This window comes from Triturus cristatus, chromosome 10 (assembly GCF_964204655.1).
Source record: "Triturus cristatus chromosome 10, aTriCri1.1, whole genome shotgun sequence".
NCBI lineage: Eukaryota > Metazoa > Chordata > Amphibia > Caudata > Salamandridae > Triturus > Triturus cristatus.
The window spans coordinates 270,649,344-270,671,074 of NC_140593.1; the positions used below are offsets into that span (position 1 = coordinate 270,649,344).

Sequence of the window (21,731 nt, forward strand, 5' to 3'; positions counted from 1 at the left end):
CCTTTGATTTACATGATGATGTTTCTCATCATTCTGTGATTTCTTGTCATTGTTGTTTCTAAGATTTTTGATCTTTTGTAGCACACTGTTCCCATACTCTCACGGTTTTGGTAGTGGCTCCACGTTGTGGCGCGGAAAAACTTCAAAGTAGAAAACTGACGTCAGTGCCCCGGGAGGGACTTATATGGCTCCTTTGACGTCATCTCCATGGACAACATCAGGACGGAGCCATGCGACGCCGTCCCCCGGCGCGCAGAAGTACTGCTGAAGATTCTCCGATCCAGTCTGACACCTGGGGATATTCTAAGTTAAGGGATCTGCGGCTAGACTGTCTCTCTACCAGATACATGGTTACCGAAGGTTACTAACTCGTTCTTTAAGTATGGTGTGTATTTAGGTTGTGTTAGTGATGAGTGGATTGGTTAGCAGTATAGGATTGAGTTGTATGCTGTTGATGTTGGAAATGTGTGGTAACTAGGAAAGAAGGTTGTATTAGGTGTGGAGTGTGGTGGTGTGGATCGTGGGGTTTTGTAGTGGGTGCTAAGACATTGAATTTTGTATAGGGTTATTTTGTAGTAAATGAGTAGGGTATATGTGCTGTGAGTGTGTTACTCTGGTTGTGGATGGGATAGAGTGCATGCTAGTATATTTGAATTTGGCCAACTTTTCTGGTCCTAGTCCCGACCAGTCTTGAACAGGCTTAAACAGGCAATTGCCCTTGGCCTCTCCGCCCTTTGCCTTGATGCCAAAGCTGAGACGTCCTGAACCCTGGCCTTGAGGTCCCCCCCCTTCGGCCAATGGGAGCCCTATCCCTAACCAATCACACCACTAGCTCTAAGCCCTAGGAACAATAGGAGACCAAGACCTTAAAGCTAATCTCTACCCTAGTCCCAGCAGCAAATCAGGTACGAAACGTGCAGCAACTCAGGTACGAAACGTGGTACACCTCACATCTGCGCTTCTCCATGTCTACTGCACAACAAGATTACACATCTAAAACAACACAATACTCCAACTAATTCTCAAACACCGTCTCCACCACCCACACACGCAGACTTATCAAAATGCCTTCTTAGCCTGCTAGACGAGTACTACGTTACAGAACAGCTACACGATTGCTATCCTAATTCTGCTAATACCAGCACTAAAAACACACCTGCTACAAACCCACACAATACTGATCACTCTTCTTCAAAACAAAGTCTCACTGTCACCAAAGCACATTCTCTAAACTGTCAACTAATAAATGCTCGATCGCTCTCTAAAAACAAACCTCACATCTACGACCTTCTCACTGACGCAAAACCAGACATACTATTCATAACTGAATCATGGTTGGGAGATGATATGGCTCCAGTCCTGTATGAAGCCATTCCTCAAGGCTATCAAACGATCACCCAAAATCATATAGTCAAAAAAGGAGGTGGCCTAGCTGTTGTGTTCAGACAAACACTACATATCACTGAAGTTGACTACATGTCCATAAATAATTGTGTGGCTTTTCTCACAAGATGCAATCCTACACCATCTTCCTCCTGTAACGTCCTGCTCCTTTACAGACCTCCACCCAGCAAGGTGACATTCTCAGACGTACTTCTAGACACAATTTCAAACCTGATAACAATACACTCCAACCTATGCATTCTGGGTGACCTCAACATTTGGTTTGACAAACCCAATATGACCCATCCAAAAACAATAATCGCTGGCCTAGACGTACTGAACCTGCAGCAGATTGACCACAAACCCACACACATTGTAAATACCAAACTAGTTGCCTTTCAAACTATAACTCTGGTCACATGGTCAGACCACCATTTGCTTGCTTTCCAACATAACACACCACTAAGTGACTCACCTAAAACCCCCTTACATTCATCCACCTATCGGCTGTCGAACAAACTCAATTTGGAACATTAAGAAACAAAACTAACATCGAATACAGATCTGGAAACAATAAATTCTGGTAAAAAGCTAAATGAGTGGCTACAGGAAACTTGATATCCTGATACCTCTCAAAACCACACAACAGAACAAAAGAAAACAAGTACCTTGGAGAAATACAGAGATAAGAAGACATAAAACTACAAATTAGAAAACTGCAACGTGCCTGGCACAAAACAAAAACCAAACAAGACAAACTTCAGCTACAGAAATTAACAGATTATACAATTCAGCTATCAAAAAAGCAAAGAAAATGCTAAATTTGCAAATAACGAATTCTATAAAATACTCAATGAATTTCGTAAACCAAATTGCCTGGCTGGAACTCTGCCCGTTACTCAAAATTTCACAGACATACTGGCAAATCATTACACAGACACGGACTCTTACTTAAAACAGAAACAAAGCACAAGCACTAACCCTTGTATAAAACAACAATCAAAGAATACTCTAACTCTGCCTCTCCGTTCCTTCTAACACATTTCACACAATGAATTTATGGACCCAGTCAAAGCAAGCAGGCTTGCCGGCAGCCCTTGTCCACCACAAACTTTCAAGACAATTCTTCTAACAACCTCTGCTGCCACTCCAGTAAGAAGAATCGTCAACAATGCCTTAACTACCAGAATAGAACTTAAAACGTCATACATACGCCCTTTACTGAAGAAAACAAACTTTGACCCACTGAACCCTCACAACTACAGACCCATTACAAATGGACCTTTCCTAGGCAAACTGATAGAAAAAGCTGCCTTTGCCCAAATGTCACAATTCATTGAAGACAATGTCACACTTTCAAACTTCCAAACAGGATTCTGTCCGGTAAGAGGCACAGAATCTGCACTTCATGCCTTCCTGACCTGACCTGAACAACACAGTTGACCGCAAAGGGGTTGCTGTGCCACTCCTCTTGGAACTCTCTGCTGCCTTTGACACGGTTGACCATGACACTGGTAAGAGACTCTACGAAGCCGGCATAGAGAAGACTTCTTTAGACTGGATCATGTCCTACCTTCGAAACAGAACTAATGTCATCCATACCCCACCTTTCTTGTCCAAACCATACTCCACAAAAGCTGGGGTTCCTCAAGGCTCTATAATCCTGCCCATGCTTTTTAACATCTACATGAAGTCATTACCGGTACGGATCAATCAATTTCACCTCACATGGTATAACTATGCAGATGACACGCAAATACTCCTTCAACTGGAATGCCCCAAAGACATTGGAAACTCGCCAATTTTCAGTTGTCCTAGAGCCGTGGATCAATGGATGACCTAGAGCCATCTCAAATTGAATGCTTCCAAAACGGAAATACTCGCGTGTGGCGCCTGGAAACATTATGACCCACTTGCCGCCTGGCCTGATGAACTGGGATCATCGCCTTAAGTATTGAAGGAAGTAAGAAACACTCAGATTGACCATGGACTCCAAGCTATCGATGAATGCCCAAATGGACAAACTAGCAAGATCAAGCTTTGTTACTATAAAAACTCTGCAACGAATCTTCCCCCATTTGGGATTTCCACACAAGGTCCAAGCTACTATCTCCCTTGTTCCGTCCAAACCCGATTACGCCAATAGCCTCTACCACGGATCATCTTTAACAACTATGAAAAGACTACAGCGGATTCAGAACTCGGCTGCCAGACTACTCTTGCAAATCAAATCGCGAGACCACATCTCCCCTGCCTTGAAAGTCCTGCATTGGTTAGTGGTTGCCAGAAGATCCACGTTCAAGCTGCTTTGTATCACCCACAAAGTGATACCTGGAATGGGACTGCTCTTCATCAGGAACAAAATCACCAAACACATTCAGCATAGGAACCTCCGCTCTAGAGTGGCACCTCGCCTCAAAATCCCAAGATACAAGGAAAAAAACATGGGTGGCACATCCTTCTCTGTTCAAGCAGCCAAAATATGGAACTCTTCACCCCCCATATATAAGTGAAAGAACATGCACTAGGTTCTTCAAAAGTTGCTTAAATAATCAGTTTGTAGCGTGCTGACGAAGGGTCTCACTCTCTGATCAGAGTGTATTCTTAAATCACTGTGTAGCGTCCCCTGTCAGGGTCTGCCCCCTTTAGCACTGCAGGGCCCCATAATCTCAGGGTTATTCAACTATCGTAACATTCAAAATAAATTCAACAAGAAGTTTTTTTTTGTTTGTTTTTTTTGGCGTTGTTTATTTGTTATTCACCATCTTCTATATTAATTTCTCAAAATCACATTGCTTCAACAATGTTGTAAATCAGACCAAACTGTTAGTAACATTCCTCCATCCCAATGCATTTCGGACAGAAGCCCTTCGTCATGGAATATCAGTTTGGTATGTAACGGTCGTCAATGCGTACCCAAATCTCAGTAGGGCAATCTCTTTACCCCCAACATAAGATCCACCGACAACCACCTTATCTTCAGAAAACTACTCCAGATTTGGCATTTTCCCACATAAGCACCATACACAAACCGAAATATACAGCATATCCCTCTGTATATAAGCATTTATTTGTACTATAGATATGTACCTATATTTATTTATTTATTTTTATTGAGGAGTTTTATATAGCGCTAGCCAGACCCGAAGGTATCGGAGCGCTTTACAACACTTTGTAAAAAGGAAAACACATAATAGCAGTGAAACCACAGGCTGCAGTAGAGGGCTTTGTGCGTTGTATAACGATAGAGGGAAAGTTACATAGTCTGGTAATACTGAACACAGTTGTTCAAGCCGCGCAGCCTTCCGATCCAGGGGGACGGTGGGGAGGAGTCGGGCTAGGTATGAGGTAGAGGTCTTGGTTATAAAGTGTCATAGTGCAGTGATGTGCACGATCGTGAGTTTAGATTTCAATCTATCCATTTGGGAAGGAACGATTGAGGTAGAGGTCTTTGAGCTGCCTTTTGAATTTTAGAAAGGAGGGGATCGTCCTGATATGGACTGGGATGGAGTTCCATATTTTGGGCGCATTTCCAGAGAAGGATCTGGCTGCAGTTTTTTGTTTGTGGGTTTTCGGCGGGATGAGGAGTAGAGTATTGGAGCTTCTGAGGCTCCTAGTCTGACGGCCTTTGTGAGTTTGGAGGCCAGGTAGGCGGGTTTCCCTGTGTGGAGGGCTTTGTGCGTGAGGCAGGCAGTTCTGAAATTGGCTCTTAATTCAACTGGGAGCCATTTCAACTCTCTCAGTGCGGGTGAGATATGGTCATATTTTTTTACTCCAGTGACCATTCTTGCAGCTGCATTAAGAGTTGAGCGGAGGGGAGCTAGGTGAGATTTTGCTGTTCCTGTGAAGGTAGCATTCCCGTAGTCTAATCTGGAAAGTACCAGGGATTAAGTCGCTTGTTTGAGGTCGTTGGTTGGGATGAAGGGTTTTATCTTGTTGAGTAGTTTCAGGTTGAGGAAAGCGCTCTTTGCAGGGTTCTTGATGTGTTTGTCCATGCTTAGTTTAGGGTCCAGGATGATTTCCAGCGATTTGACGGAGTCGGCCAGGGAGAGATTGTTGTTGAGAGCATCAATTGCTTTTAGCCATTCTGCGACTTGGGGGTTCGCTGTTTTGTTGGAAATGAGGAGGATTTCCATTTTGTCTTTATTCAATTTCAGGTGGTTTAGAGAGAGCCAGTGTTGGACTTCTCCAAGTGTGTCATTAAGTCTCTGGATGTCTTCAATGGAGGAGGTTTCAAGATAAATCTGGGTGTCGTCCGCATAAAGGTGGAAGCGAATGTTGGATCTTTTGAGTAAAGTGGTGGGGGGTTTCATGTATATGTTAAAATAAATCTGGGTGTCGTCCGCATAAAGGTGGAAGCGAATGTTGGATATTTTGAGTAAAGTGGTGGGGGGTTTCATGTATATGTTAAAAAGTTGCGGGGAGAGGACTGATCCTTGGGGGACGCCTCTGTTTACAGGATGAAGGTCTGACGAGAAGTTTTTGATTTTGACTCTTTGAGAGGGATTTTGGAGAAAGGAGCCGAATCCGCGTAGGACCACCTCTTCAGCCCCTAGCCTTTCTTGGAGTACCTTAATGAGTTATTGATGGTCGACAGTATCGAAGGCTGCTGATAGGTCTAGGAGGATTAGTAAGGAGCATTGGTCTTTATCGAGGGACTTGTATATATCATCTATGATATTAAGGATCGCTGTATCTGTGCTGCACCCTTTTCTGAAGCCCGATTGGTAGGGGTCCAGGAGGTTGATATTGTCCATGTGTTGCATCATTTGAAGGAGAACACATTTTTCCATTGTTTTGGCCAGGAGAGGGAGGTTGGAGACGGGTCTGTAGTTGTTCAAAACCTTGGTGTCCAAGCCTTTTTTTTCAGTAAAGTAGTGACTTGGCTAACTTTGAGGCAGTCCGGACTGATTCCAGAGCTCAGTGAGCTGTTTATGATCCTGGTCCAGAGCGGTGCTAGGGAGAATTTTAGCTTCTTGGCCAGTTGGGCAGGAATCTGGTCCAAGGCATGTGAGGAGGGTTTAGAAGTGGAGATCAGTTTGACAATCTCTATTTCCGAAACGGGGTTGAATGATTTCCACTGATTGGGGGGGTGATTGGGTGCGTTGCCCTCTGCTCTTTGGGCCGGGCTCCTATGAACAAGGTTGTGGTTAGAGACCGAGGAGAACGAAGGTCTCGCACAGGGCATTAGAGGCCTGTGTTGAGAATGCGGGGGGCTTGGAAGCTTGTTGCTTGATGAGGGCTCTATGGGTCTGTTTTTAGTGTTTTCATGGGCGTTGTAAAAAAAGGAATTTTGTTCACGATTGATGTGTACTTTGTATTTCATGCTTTTTGCTTTGAGTTGGTCCAGGAGGATTGGGGACGGATTGTTCTGCCAGAGTCTTTCTGCTGCTCTGAGTTGTCGCCTTTCGTCGTTTGTCTGTGTTGAACCAGGATCTGGAAGGAGTGGTTCTGGCTCTTTTTTGTTTCACAACCCACCACCCCAAAATTCATCATTACTCAGTGGGATTTCAGTCTAATGTTAATGTTGTTGATTGGGGCTCTGCTCGAGCGCCATCACAGTTGTCAGTTGAGGCTATTGATTTTGAAGATTGTATTTTTGATTGCATTATGTTTGCAAACTGAGTTAATGAGTTATAAGTGCTCAAGGTGATGACCTCTTAACTCCTCTTTTATCACTAAAAATATCTTACAAAAGAGGCGAGAGCAGCTACAATGTTTGAACCCTAGGAGTACAGTCAGTTTTACATAGACCATGCCAGTGAGAACCAGCTCTTTGTAGTCTATACTAAGAGCAGAAAGGGCAAGTTGGTCCAGAAACGTTGTCTGGCTGGATATTCTTTGCATAAAGATGTGGTACACGTTTGCGAAGAATGAGCCTCCTGGTGGAATCTGGGCCCATTTCACCAGGGTCACATCTTCTACATATACTTTGGGATGAAGTGTTCCTGTTGGCATTTGTAGTGCGATATAATGGGCAAACCCTCCACACCTTCACCAAGCATTGTTTTTAGATGTTTTTAAGCTGCAGAGGGCTTGTCATTTTGCACAGTGTGTGCTACAGGATTTCCTCTTCTGACTATTCCATCAAACCCACCACCAGTAGGGGTAGTACTTTGGAATCTTTTCAAGAGGCGAGCAATCTGCAGGTAGAATTATTCATCAGAAGGAAAAGTTACTTGCATTTTCTAACTATCTTTCTGGTGTATAATCTATCTGCTTGCAGATTCCTCATCATTTCACCCATCTCCTTGTCTAAAGGATGGTTGTAGGCTTCAATGAGGCCTCTTTAATAAAGTTAATAAGGTTTTAGGTTAGACCTTCACACAGAACTAGGTATATCAATGTTGTTCTGATCCATTAGTCACATCGAAAGCACATGAAAAAATGCACGGAAACTGATATCAGGACACTGTCGCTTTATAGCTCCAGTGACCTCACAGTGGTGTTGCTTCCAGAAGCAATGCTGTGCTGCTCCCTGTACCCGCATGAAAGAGCTATTGGAAGTTTCCAGTTCCAATATGGTGCATGGGACCATAATGAGGTGAGCAATCTGCAAGTAGATGGAGTATTCACCTGAAAGATTGTTAATGAAGGTAAGTAACTTTATTCTTTTGTTGCATGAATTTTATTCCATAAATATTGCATAGCAGCAACCACCTAGAATGCCGCTCATGTTCGTTCTTAGGACAACCTTTTGGATATAACACAGTCTTGGTTCACCTCTGAGTTGGTTCCAACCATAAGAGCTGTGTATTGCGACAAATAGAATCAGATTGCTACACACACAGATCACACCCCACCTCCCCTAATCTAAATGAGAAGTTAATTTTGTCTATGCTCTGTTTGCTTCCCAATGTTAGATTCCACCCCCTTCACTGATAGAAATGTCGATGACTGGGGGCCAGCAGTAGAGACAGCCCAACAGATATTTAGCTGTTGTATGTAAGGTTACTAATATTACATAAGTTATCTTTTCAATCTGAAAGAAAAACGTTAGTTAGATTCCTCACCTTAGAATATCCCCAGGCGTCAGACTGGATCCGGAAGATTTTTCGTCAGCAATACCCCTTGCGCGTCGCTAGGCGTCGTCTGCGGCTCCGCGTCCGTCGTCGGCGTCGTGCGCCGGGATGACGTCGTCGGAGTACTTAGACGCCGCCCTCGCGCGCTGACGTCAGTTCTTCTTTTTTCCGCGCCAGTAAGCGCAGATCCGGGAGAGCTACCCCTTTTAGTCTTTTTTGACTAAATCTTTTTTGATCATTTTTGATCCTTGTCTGTCGACATCTGGTGCCGGTAGGATGCCTGGGTTCAAGGCTTGTGAGGATTGTCATCGACTGATGTCGGTGACCGATCACCACCGCCGGTGCCTCTACTGCTTAGGCCCCGACCACGACGCGGAGTCGTGCAACGACTGTCAGGCCCTGACTTCGAAGGCTAGGCGGGAGCGGTCCCGCAAGCTTCTCGAGCTTCGCCACTCGGCTCCGCGTCGTGCGCGATCCTGGTCCAGGAGGAGGTCCAAGGATCGCTCGCGGAGCCCTAGCCGACGCCATCGCTCGTCCGGCTCCAAGTCGTCGGGTAAGTCCAAACGCTCAAAGAAGTCCAAGAGGCGACATCGCTCTTCGGTCTCCCCTCGCCGGTCGCGCGACTCGGCCGAGGGTCAGGGTGGTTCCACCCCCGCGGCTCCGGCGGAGCCGCAGGTGCCGCGTCCGCCCCCATACCTTCCGGTCCCTGGGGCTGATGCGGCGCCGGCGGAGATCAGTGCCTTCCTCTCGGCCATGAGGAGCCTGGCCCCGCCGTCGACGCCCGCTGGCGCGCCTTCGGGCCCCGCGGACTCGACTGGGCGACCTCGCGTGCCGGCGGCTCCGGCCCCGGCGCCGTCGACGACTCCGGTCTCGACGCCGCAGGTCCCCGCGGGGCCCTTGCCTGGGCCCCCTGTCGACGCCGGTTGACCTAGTCACTCCTCCACCGGCGCCGACGCCTGAACCACCGACGCCGTCACCGGCGCCGCCGACGCCTGTGACGCCGACACCCCGGTTTAGCCCTCATCCGGACCCGACGCCGGCACGGCGTCCGCCGACGCCGCATCCGGCGCCGCTTGAGTCCTACCATCTCTACAGTCCGGTTCCGATCATTCCTCCTGTTTATCAGGAATCGGAAGAAGGGGGCGACTGGGAGGGGTTCGAGGACCCTCTGGCTGTTCAGTCACAGCTTTCTCAGGACTGGGCAGATGAACTGGGGGAGGCCAGTGGGCTGGACACCTCCCCAGACACTGGATTCACTTCTCCTCCGACCGTGGCTTCGGAGGAGGGTGCAGCATTTTCTGTGGTGCTGCGCAAGGCGGCCGAGGCCCTTGGGCTCGAGTTGCCTGCCGTGGCTGTGAGGACTAACATCCTCACTGAGGTGCTTCAAACCTCAGCAAGCTCCACTGAGCCTCTGCTGCCGTTCAACGAGGCCCTCACTGACGTTCTGCAGGGCACCTGGTCCAAGCCCTCCACAGTTCCTCCTGTGGATAGGAACGTTGCCAGGCGCCACCGCCCTGCTCCGGGCGACCCCAGTTTCCTGTCCCAACACCCCACCCCCGAGAGTCTGGTTATCCAGGCCTCTACTTCCCAATCCTCCTTCCCGACCGCTCCGCCGGATCGGGATTCCAAGAGACTCGAGCAGTTCGGCAAGAAACTGTTTTCGTCCCTTAGTTTGGGCCTGCGGTCCTTAAATACCGCCTGTCTCTTGGACCGTTATTCCCATTCCCTGTGGGATACGGTGGAGGACGTGCTGCCCCTGTGTCCGGAGGAGGTCCGGACGCGTCTTACCCAGGCTTTGGCCGATGGGAGGGATGCAGCACGGCACGCCATACGATGTGGGCTTGACACCACGGACTCGCTGGGTCGGGCGATTTCAACCACGGTGGCGCTCCGCCGCCACGCCTGGATGCGGTCCACGTCATTTTCCGGGGATGTCCAGACAACCCTCATGGACATGCCCTTTGATGGCACTCGCCTGTTTGGCGAGAAGGCGGACAGTGCGCTGAACCGCTTTAAGGACTCCCGGGCTACGGCCAAGTCCTTGGGCCTCGCGGCTCCGCGGGCGCACACCTCCGCTTTTCGTCCCTTTCGTGGCCAAGGAAGGGGCGCCTCCTCACGTCCGCAAAGCCACCAGCCGCAGAACCAACCTGCGCGCGGTCGCGGACGTGGCTTCCGCCGTGGCGGAAATGGAGGCCGACGTGGTCAGCCCACATCCACCCCGGCAGCATCCGCCTCAAAGCCTTCCTAGTCCGAGCTTTCAGGCCCATACCACGCCAGTGGGCGGCAGAGTTTGCCATCACCTGCTCCACTGGCGGTCCATAACATCGGACAGGTGGGTGCTGCAAATCGTCCGAAGGGGCTACTCCCTCCCCTTCGAGACGACCCCTCCAGCCATGCCACCGCAGCACCACCGTATCTCGGGGGATCATTTGGATCTTCTCCGCGAGGAAGTTTCGGCTCTCTTGGCCAAGGGGGCCGTCGAGCGCGTTCCGAGTCCAGAAGTAGGTCGTGGTTGTTATTCCCACTACTTTCTGGTTCCCAAGAAGGGCAAGGGGGGCCTACGCCCTATCTTGGACCTCCGGAACGTCAATGCCTTCCTCCGAAAGGAAAGGTTCAAGATGCTAACGTTGGCTCAGGTTTTAGCTGCCCTAGACCCTGGAGACTGGATGGTAGCGTTGGACTTGCAGGACGCTTATTTCCACATCCCCGTCCTGCCGGCCCACCGGCGTTACCTGCGGTTCACGGTGGGCCAAGAGCACTTTCAGTTTACCGTGCTCCCCTTCGGCCTCACCAGTGCCCCTCGGGTGTTCACGAAAGTGATGGCGGTGGTCGCAGCTCATCTGCGCAGATCAGGGGTTCCAGTCTTCCCCTATCTCGACGACTGGTTGTTGAAGGCGGGCTCGCCCCAGGCAGTCGTCTCCCACCTCCAGACTACGGCGGATCTCCTGCATTTGCTGGGGTTTTCCATCAACGTGCCGAAGTCACACCTGAGTCCCTCTCAGAAGCTCCTCTTCATCGGAGCGGTTCTCGATTCGGCGCAGTTCCGGGTCTATCCACCGGAACAGCGGGTCCGGGATATACAGGCCCTGATTCCCATCTTTCGGCCTCTATCCTGGGTTTCGGTCAGGCTAGTGTTGCGGCTTCTGGGGCTGATGGCCTCCTGCATCCTACTAGTGCATCACGCCAGGCGGCGCATGCGGGCTCTGCAGTGGGACCTGAAGTTTCAGTGGGCCCAGCATCACGGCAACCTGTCCGACCATGTCTTGATCTCGGAGGGCACTGCACGACAGTTGCAGTGGTGGCTCACGGACCGCGAGTGGGTCAAGGGCAAGAGCCTCTCCCTTCCCCAACCAGAGCATGTCGTAGTGACGGATGCGTCCCTCCTGGGATGGGGTGGCCATATGGGAGAGGCGGAGATCAGAGGCCTCTGGTCTCCGGCGGAGTCTCGTCTCCACATCAACCTGTTGGAGTTGAGAGCGATCCGGCTTGCACTGAAAGCCTTCCTTCCCTCTGTCAGGGGAAGTGTCGTGCAGGTGTTCACGGACAACACCACCGCCATGTGGTATTGCAACAAACAGGGCGGGGTGGGGTCGTGGACCCTTTGTCAGGAGGCTCTGCGCCTCTGGACATGGCTGGAACACCAGGGCGTCACCCTGGTGGTTCAACATCTGGCGGGCTCTCTGAACGCCAGAGCAGACGAACTCAGCCGCCGGTGCATGATGGATCACGAATGGCGTCTGAACTCCGAAGTGGCGCAAGGCCTCTTTCAGCAGTGGGGAGAGCCTTGGTTAGATCTATTCGCCACCGAAGAGAACGCGCAATGTCAGCAGTTCTGCGCGTTGGAATTTCCAAGGCGGCACTCGCTCGGCGACGCTTTTCGTCACGAGTGGAGTTGCGGTCTGTTGTACGCCTTTCCGCCTATACCACTTCTGCCCAGAGTGCTGAAGAAGATCAGGCACGACCGGGCCCAAGTCATCTTGGTGGCTCCGGATTGGGCACGAAGATACTGGTATCCCGAGCTACTTAGTCTGTTGACCGATCCCCCGATACGTCTGCCCCTTCGGGAGGATCTTCTGTCGCAGCAGCAGGGGACGGTCCTCCACCCGAACCTGTCCAGCCTCCGCCTCCATGCGTGGAGATTGAGCGGCGGCAGTTGATGCCATTTGACTTGCCTCCTGAAGTCTGTGATATCATTCTGGCAGCCAGGCGTCCCTCCACAAAGTCGGTATACGCCTGCCGGTGGAACAAATTTGTGGCATGGTGCACAGCAAAGGCTGTGGATCCCCTTTCCGCCCCTCTTTCTGAGGTTCTCCTCTTCCTTCTTTCTCTGGCCCGGCAGGGCTCTGCCCTGGGCACCCTGAAAGGTTATCTTGCGGCCATCTCCGCCTTCTTGCGGCTTCCTGATCAGCCTTCTCTTTTCAAGTCCCCTGTGGTTACACGCTTTCTCAAAGGCATTACACACACGTTCCCTCCTGTCCCTTTTGTGATGCCTCAGTGGGACTTGAATCTGGTTTTGACATTCCTGATGTGCGCTCCCTTCGAGCCTCTTCACAATTGCCCTCTTCGTCTTCTAACTCTAAAGACTGCTTTTCTGGTAGCCATCACCTCGGCTAGACGGGTGAGTGAGCTCCAGGCTTTATCTTCAAAGCCTCCTTTTCTATCTGTTCATCCGGACAAGGTTGTCCTTCGGCCTCGTCCCTCCTTTCTTCCTAAAGTGGTGACTCCATTTCACCTTGGGCAGTCTGTCACCTTGCCCACCTTCTTTCCGCCTCCGCATCCTTCCAAAGAGGAAGAGAGGCTCCACCGTCTGGACCCAAAACGTGCGCTCTCCTTTTATCTGGACCGCACAAAACAGTTCCGGGTGGACGACCAGCTTTTTGTTGGGTACGTGGGCGCTAAGAAGGGGAAAGCTGTGCACAAACGAACCATCTCTCGGTGGGTCGTTTTGTGTATAAAAATCTGCTATTCCTTGGCTAAAAAGGACCCTCCTGTTGGGCTGCGCGCCCATTCTACTCGGGCCACGGCGGCTACTACTGCCTTGGGACGGGGAGTCCCTTTGCAGGACATCTGTCAGGCGGCGACGTGGGCTTCGCTACACACGTTTGCCAGGCATTATTGCCTTGACAGCCAAGTCCGGAGGGATGGCTTCTTTGGCCGTTCTGTCCTCCAGGACTTTCTGGTGTGATCTTGGTTCGCAGACCCACCACCGGGGATGGTATTGCTTGGGTATCTATTCTAAGGTGAGGAATCTAACTAACGTGTTTCTTTCAGATGAACAAGTTACTTACCTTCGGTAACGATGTATCTGTAAGAAACATTAGTTAGTTAGATTCCTCACCGACCCTCCCATCCTCCCCGTTCTGCGAACTGACATCTAGGGTTAAGGCTATCCCTTTCAGGGCCCTAGATTTTATTTTTGGCACCAGTGTCGGTCTTTGCATGGCTCTGCGTTCCTGGCGCGCAAGGCTATGTACAAGAACTGACGTCAGCGCGCGAGGGCGGCGTCTAAGTACTCCGACGACGTCATCCCGGCGCACGATGCCGACGACGGACGCGGAGCCGCAGACGACGCCTAGCGACGCGCAAGGGGTATTGCTGACGAAAAATCTTCCGGATCCAGTCTGACGCCTGGGGATATTCTAAGGTGAGGAATCTAACTAACTAATGTTTCTTACAGATACATCGTTACCGAAGGTAAGTAACTTGTTCTTTTCTGATATCCAACACGAGATTGTTGGTGATTTGAATGGAAACCACACTTGTGACAGGAGATGCTGTTTTGTCCTATAGCTTCTTGCTTGGATTGAATCTAGAAATAATTACTGATCCAACAGTATTATTGATACATTTATTTCAGTTCTCATTATTTTTATCCCGTTTTCACAATTTTCAATGTAAAAACATTATTACAATTATTTACATTACAGATAACATAAGTTATCATTTATTTTACAATATAAAAGCTGTACTCGGTCGCTACGAATCTCACTCAGCTCTGAAACCTTCCATACATAGCATTCACACAAGCTCATACGTACTCATAACAACCAGTCATGTGCCTCCAGGATTTTATCCAACAAGGAGATCACTCTTTTTTTCTTCTACAGTTTTTGCAGCAGAGCTAGGGGACTCCACAGACAGTCAACGCACATTTGCGTGGAGTAATACATTTCTGAAAACCTTCTTCGGAACATAAATGAGGGGTTTGTTATCTCTCGCCGATCACCGCCATATCACTCAACTAGTAACCACCTTCTCGCATTGACTAAAATGTAGGTGGAGCAATAAAGAATATTTGTTGCTGAAAAGTTTCAGGATGTCGTTATCTCGTATGAATAATCTATTTTCTAAGTCTGTTGTCACCTTTCTCCTTAAGTAAAGAATGATGTACTTGTTGTTGTTATTTCAAATCAGATCATAATTGGTTCGAATATGTTGCCTCACCAAGGCATATACCTGAAGTTAAAGAGTCCAAGAGACATGATGGTTGACCACCACAGCATCGTGGCTGTGAAAGGCATGTCTTGGTGCTCGTGCCCCAGCTCCTTGCATTCTGCAGAAAGGGCTTGTGGGTCTTGTAGTGTAGGGCTAAATCGCAGTTTTGCTGATTAAGTTGGGGTTAAAGGGTTGACATTTTTATGGCTGGAACTTAAGAGTTCCTTGTCTAGAAGTCAAGCGATTGAAGCTGAAGACCCCTTCTAGGGGGTAGCCAAGGGATTTGGCCACCAATTGAATGGGGCTAAATGGCCTACATTAGATAGATCTCTGCTCCACAAAACTAACCCGACTATGAAAATCACCAACACCTTTCACATTCACATTCATGCCAATTTTATTCACTCAGCCACTGACCAGTTGCTTGTATTTTTCCTGAAAGTTTGCTGGCTCCATAATATCAAGAATATGTAATTTTTAATTGTGTGCCAAACCCTCACATTACCGTCTTGAGTGCTTAGGTGATTTGGAAAGTGCCTTGAAAACTAATTTGAAATAAATGATGGCCTAGCCAAAGAATCTGATAAAGTATCTTCATTTGCACGTAGGTCATATGGCTAGACATTATGTCTATAACTAAATCTACAGTAAAGTTTTTCACTGTATCTTTAAAAGAAATGTTACAACCTGAGAATCAAAATTGCATACTTTCCCTGCCTAACATACTTGCAACATAGTAACAATATAACAAATTTATAAGCAAGCTGAAAGAATAGTGCCTTCCGACATACATCAGCAGACTGAAGTTTTCTGTTAAGTAAATGGAAATCTTCCTGTTTTTAAGGATAAGGCGAGGAAAAAAAAGAAGCACAAGAAGCACAGCAAAAAGAAGAAAAAGAAGACTGCTAATTCGGGCTCTGAGTCTGAGTAAGAATCAGGAAGCCAATGATAGTCTGCCAACAAAAGTGAAATGACTGAAGAAAATTTCAACTGTGAAAAGGATACTATTATTTACCAAAATGCATGGCGCCTGCTGTGTTTTTTTCTTCAGTTTCAACTGTTTCTATAGCCACAAATATGATTTTGTGTCAGAAAATGTTGCAACTTCAAATCATTTATGTATTTCTAATTTATGACTTTTTTTTAAGCGAGTTTCTAGTCCAGTTTTCTGTATATAGACACCTTGATGGACTGACATCAACTGCCATTCAACACCTTCATTTCCTTGGACATTGACTTTTCTGGGACTTTTTAATGTAGTAAACCAAGTGTTCTATTGCAGCAGTTATTTTACCTCATAAGATTCAATAGTAACAAGATCCTAACATTAGGAAAACGCTTCCTTTTAATACATTTTAATGTTTTTAGATACCCAAGTCTTCACTGTGCTATTTTACTGTCCATTTAGTTGTAGTGCACATTTATAATAAAAAATTGGCGCGTTGGCACTTAACGATGGCCAGTCAGTGAGTAAATGTATTATGAGCTAAGCTGCTTTAACCAAAAAAAATTGATAAAACACAATGGGCATTTTATGCATTTGGCAGAATTATTTAACAGAACAAGTATTTGCAATAAAACAGAAAAGCATATCTTAATTGTAGTTGCTAAATATCATGGGATAATCATTTGTTGAAAGTAATGTTCGAACAGTACAATACGAGTAAATGAGCATAATTATGTAATGCAGCCTAAAGGAGAATGCCGTGGCTCTTTTCCACCATTGTAATTGATATTGTCTGTTTGGGGAGAATATAATATCTCAATACTTAATAGACTACACATGGATTGAGACCCATAGTTGGAAACGATTTCCCCCCTGGTGACTGTGTAACATCAGTCCTCTCTATTATTGTTCATACTTTCTTCTGTGGACTTTTAATGTATTCTATATTTTATATATTAATGTACATACATAACAGTGCATTATCTGTGTGCTTAAATAACTTTCCATAATGAGCGGCATACAATATGCTTGCCAGTAGAGAATATCCTTAATACAATGAATGTCAAACCTCTGTATGATCAGTTCACCCTATCTGTATAACAGTATAAATAGAACTGAGATATACCATGTGTACTAAACTTCTGTAACAATCTAAAAACAACTGCCAGTTTTAGATACCAAAAGTAAAAGTGCAGGTTACAGTAATAAAGTTCAGCAGCATCTTTGAAACTCATATCAAACCTGGCAAGTTATTAAGTGTTATGAATAAATCTGTGAAAAGGGGCATTTCTTTTAAAAACAAATTGGTAATATTTCAATAAGTTACCAAATTGAATCAGATTTTAAATCTTCTGTGAGTCAAATTGTAATGTACTGCTCTGATTACATGATTTTCTAATTTTATAGTTAACGTTTAATTGATCAATCAAATCTCTGCTTTCCTCTTGTGTAAAAAGGTTTTTGTCAGAATAAATGTCACCTAAATGTTTTATTTTTGACTCAACATCAATGACATAGCTAATTACAATAGCTTTAAAAACAAAAATGTTCAGTATGATAAAGCAGGCTTTATTTTTGCCATTAGCGTATAGATGTAATGTATTGATGAGATGTACATTTTTATTGAAATTCAGATACTGACATTAAGACCTAAAATCCCTAGCATCAAACCCCACTTCTATATTTTTCAGCACATTTAAAATATAAGAGCTTTTTCTGAACTTCTTTAATATAATTGTGTAATTATTTTCTAGAAATACTGCAGGTCTGGTTAAAATGGTTTGCATGTATAAACATTTCATTTTCATATCCATAAGTTGAAGTCTCTGTGATGTTTTAACCAGCAAACAGCCTTTTTGCAATTAATTCCATTCAGGCCACGCCATTGGTATGTAATTATCCTCTTCCCTTAATAATATTATAATTGCATTGCTGTGTTATAATGCACTGTTATTGAGAATATTTAGCATGTACAAAGCCATTTTTTTTATATTTAACAGTTTCATATTGAAGCTGATTTACTACAGAGCTACATTGAGTAGGGGCCTGATAAGCGGCTGTCTCTTAAAGCTACTTTCAGACTCTCAATAAAGACACTGTGTAACTTCACTGTTGTGTTATTTATTTCCATTTTAATGCATAAATGTGATTTAATGCTTTACAACATTTTTGATAACACGTCCATCTGCAGAGAATTTTGATTTACAGCAGATTTAGCTCATTTGTTTAAAATATTTGTCATTTTCTCAAATCAACATGTGTCGGGCAACAATAACAAAATTTCGCAATATTCCTTCAAGAAAACACATCTCATTTTGTACCACTTATGCATTTTATGCCAGATAACCCCCTCCCCATTCTAGCTATAAAGACCTGCAGTATGGTCGCCCAAGTATTAAGATAGTCTGCCACCCTGTCATCTGTTCAGGATAGCTGATGTGTCTCCTCAGCTAATGCCCACTCTGTTGTATCTCTGACTCGGAGAGCTGTATCAGGGTTTCCCAGCCATCCTGCAACTGTCTATTTTTGACAACGCAAGTTCTGGATGCAAAAAAATATAGTGCATAATTGTGCTCCTTTGTTTTGCTACAATACACAGTAGACACTGTTTTGGAGAAATATTATATGTAAAAATGTTTATAGATAATAACCTACTGGCGGTCGCCAGTAGGTAGTTATAGTTAGGACCTATTATCCATAGGAAATCCGCAACATTCTATTTGAAATAACTTTGGCAGCGGTTGACGAATCCTCGCGAAATTTTCAAAACTGGTGGGGCGTTCCGGTCGGCTCCTATCCTGAAAGTCTCGGGGTGATTCGTTAAGGGGGGCCGAGAAAAAAGGGGGTACCAAAACGTGTTTTCCCCATGCAATTTTCCATAGGAACCTTTAATCGCAGCTACAGCCCGAACTGCTGAACGGAATTATACCAAATTTGGCAAAAAGGTAGCCCTTGCTTCAGAGTTGTGCCTTTTGTTTAAATGGTGTAAATCCGTTCAGTAGTTCCTGAGAAAATCAAAAGTAAAATCACATGATAGCACCTCATTAAAAAGCATTGCAGTTAATAGAAGGTTTTTTAGACTTTAGTTACATTATAAATCATTTGTTGATGGTACCATACTAATTTTAGGAATTGTGGTGTGTTCTAAGGTGATTTTACCATGTGAAAAAGCCTTCTGCTGGGATATCATGAATCATGTTTGAGAGAAAACTATTTTCTCATGCTTTTCCCATAGAGTTTTGGAAGGTGATCTATAAGCTAAACTGAGAGCATATTTTCTGTAAATTCACATTCTCTTTCTCAGTCATGTGAGAATGAAGTCTGACATTCTCAGTAAAACATGTACATCCAACAAGGGCAGAGACTGTCAGTTGATTCCTTTGTGTTCTACTGCAGCTTCCTAGAGTGTTCTAGAGAACAACTAGAGCGCTAACAGTCCTACTTATGACAAACGTATGGCACAGCTGAAGCCATCTTGATTGGAATAAGGTGGTAACTCTTAAAACATTTAATTTAAAAAGGAACAAAATAAGGGGGTTCATTTTGCCATAGAAAGTATGATTAGTGCTGCAGAAAGAAAAATTAGGGCACATTTTGAGTGACTTCTCAAATCCTCTTCTCTTTCATAAAAAAATTCTGACATGCAGACTGAAACATGCACTTTTAATACCAGCAGCAGACTTCCCTGGTGAGCAGTAGCTTTACTACAGTGATCTAATGAGAAACTAGAGTGCTAACATTCTGAATTTATGGCAAATGTGTGACACATCTGAATGCCTTCTTGATGGAATCAAAGTAAAAAACAAAGTATTTCCTACTGAGGAGACTGTAATAATGAGGAAATTAGGAAACGTCATAACAAAGCCTCCCAAGATGGCCACCAGAGACAAAAGAGCCCAAAATGCAGCACAAATATCACCCAAATGTAGCCCACATGTAGCCCAATGACAGGAGTGTGCAAAACACTTTTTTATTTTTGGTGTTTTTGCAGTTTTATATAGTGCAGACTTGTCAGGTATTGGAGTGCTTTACATAAGCATTGGTTACAACACACAAGAACAAATTCATTTTGGTTGTAGACATGAGGAGATTAAGTGATTTGACCAGAATCACAGAATGTTGAGCTGAAGCAGAAACTCCAACCTGGTTCCCCAGTTGCAAAGTCTGCAGCTCTGGAAGTAACACCACATCCTCTCCCCTAGGTGCAACATTTAATCAAGTGGTCAACTGGATAAAAATCATAAAGATAACAAATAATTTAAAAGTGCTTTGTCGCTATTTGAAAACTCAGAAAATATGTCCTCATTTTAGTTTTGTAGAGCACTAACCATATATGATGCAAATAAGACCCTCTCATATATGTAATTTCTAAAGGAAATGCTCTAGGTATTACAGTTTTGATTACATCAAGATGACGTCAGGCGTTCCACACTTTTGTAATAAATATAGAATGTTAGCAATCTAGTTGTTCATTAGGATAGTGTTGAGAGGCAGAGGCCAGGGGCACGGACTCTGAAAATTGAAGGCAGGTAGGAGGGTGCAGAGGCAACAATTTGACCACACTGGGCAGGCAGGCAGGCAGGAAGGGCAGTGGCAGCACAACAGACTATGGAGGGCAGTGGAAAGGGGGCAGGGGTAACTAACCAACAAAATAGGACTGGCAAGAGAGGCTGTGGCAATATAATAGACCATTGTGGGCAGAAGGAAGAGGCAGTGGTAGTACAACCATACATGCCAACAGACCCGATTCAGCCAGGAAACGTCCAATGTTTTTAAGCTTAAATGGGCTTTATTTGATCTGTCTCCTGTCTACAACCTCCTCTTTTTCAATGTAACTCAAAACTCAAAGGGGAAAATCAATACCCCAGTTTTTTTTCAAAATCTCCCTCTAACCAAGTACAAAATGTTCGCAAGTTTGGTACATTGGATCATGGAAGGCAGGAGGAATTGGTGTAGGGACATGGACTCGGATAACAGAGGACAGGAGGGACATGAGAGGTGCACCAAACTGACCCTACAGGGCAGGCATCAGGGTTTGCAGCAGCACAATACACCACACAGGGCATTCGGGACAGGAGTGCAGCACAACAATCCATAGAAAGCAATAGGGAGGGGACAGGACCATGCACACGGACAACAGAGAACAGAGGGGAAAGAGGCAATGGTAGCTAGCTGACCATAATGGACAGACAGGAGAGAAAGCTGCAGCATAACAGACCATAAAGGGCAGGAGGGACGGATCAGGGGCATTACAATGGAACAGACAAGCCAGGAGGGAGGGAATAGGGGTCTGCACATGGAAACAAAGGGCTGGGGGCAGGGCAGGAGCAGCAAGATGACCATGGAGGTCAGGCAGGATGGGCACTAGAAGCAAGACACACCATGGAGAGCAACAGTGAGACTGATGGCATACACACAGACCATGGAGGGAAGGTGGGAGGGGGTCGGGGCAGCTAGCTGACCACACAGGGAAGGTGGGAGGGGCTGTGGCAGCACAGAAGACCATGCATGGCAAGCGGAAGGGTTAGTGGCAGCACAATGGCTATGATGGGCAAGAAGGAGGGTGCAGGGGCATGCACAAAGGACCATGGAGGATAGAAGGGAGGGTCAGGACCTGGGCACAGACAAGAGAGTTCAGGGGAAGGGGCCTCACAACAGACCACGTGGGCAGGCAGGAGGAGCAGTTGCAGCACAACAGACCAGGGAGGGCAGAAGGGTGTGGCAGTAAAATGGACCATGGAGGACAGGAGGAAGGGGATAGGGGCATGGAATGTGGACAGGCAGGGTGGAGGTGGCAGGGACAGGTTACAGTCATCTGACAATGCTAGGCAGGTGGGAGGGCAGTGGCAGCTCAACAGAGTAGATCGGAGTGGCAGGTCCATGGAACATAGTTGGCAAAAAGGATGGAGCAGGGGCATGCACAAAGACATCGGAGGGCAGGGGGA

The 21,731-nt window shown here is 46.3% G+C and overlaps 1 protein-coding gene across 1 annotated transcript in view; it reads left to right on the plus strand.

Moving 5' to 3' along the window:
- FAM133B (family with sequence similarity 133 member B) overlaps nucleotides 1-17,895 on the plus strand; it is a 222,729-nt gene extending 204,834 nt beyond the window's left edge. The window contains exon 12 of the mRNA XM_085631041.1: nucleotides 15,685-17,895. Coding sequence (XP_085487167.1) covers nucleotides 15,685-15,771 — 87 coding nt within the window. The 3' untranslated portion in view covers nucleotides 15,772-17,895. The remainder of the gene's footprint in view (nucleotides 1-15,684) is intronic.
- The last annotated feature ends 3,836 nt before the right edge of the window (nucleotides 17,896-21,731 follow it).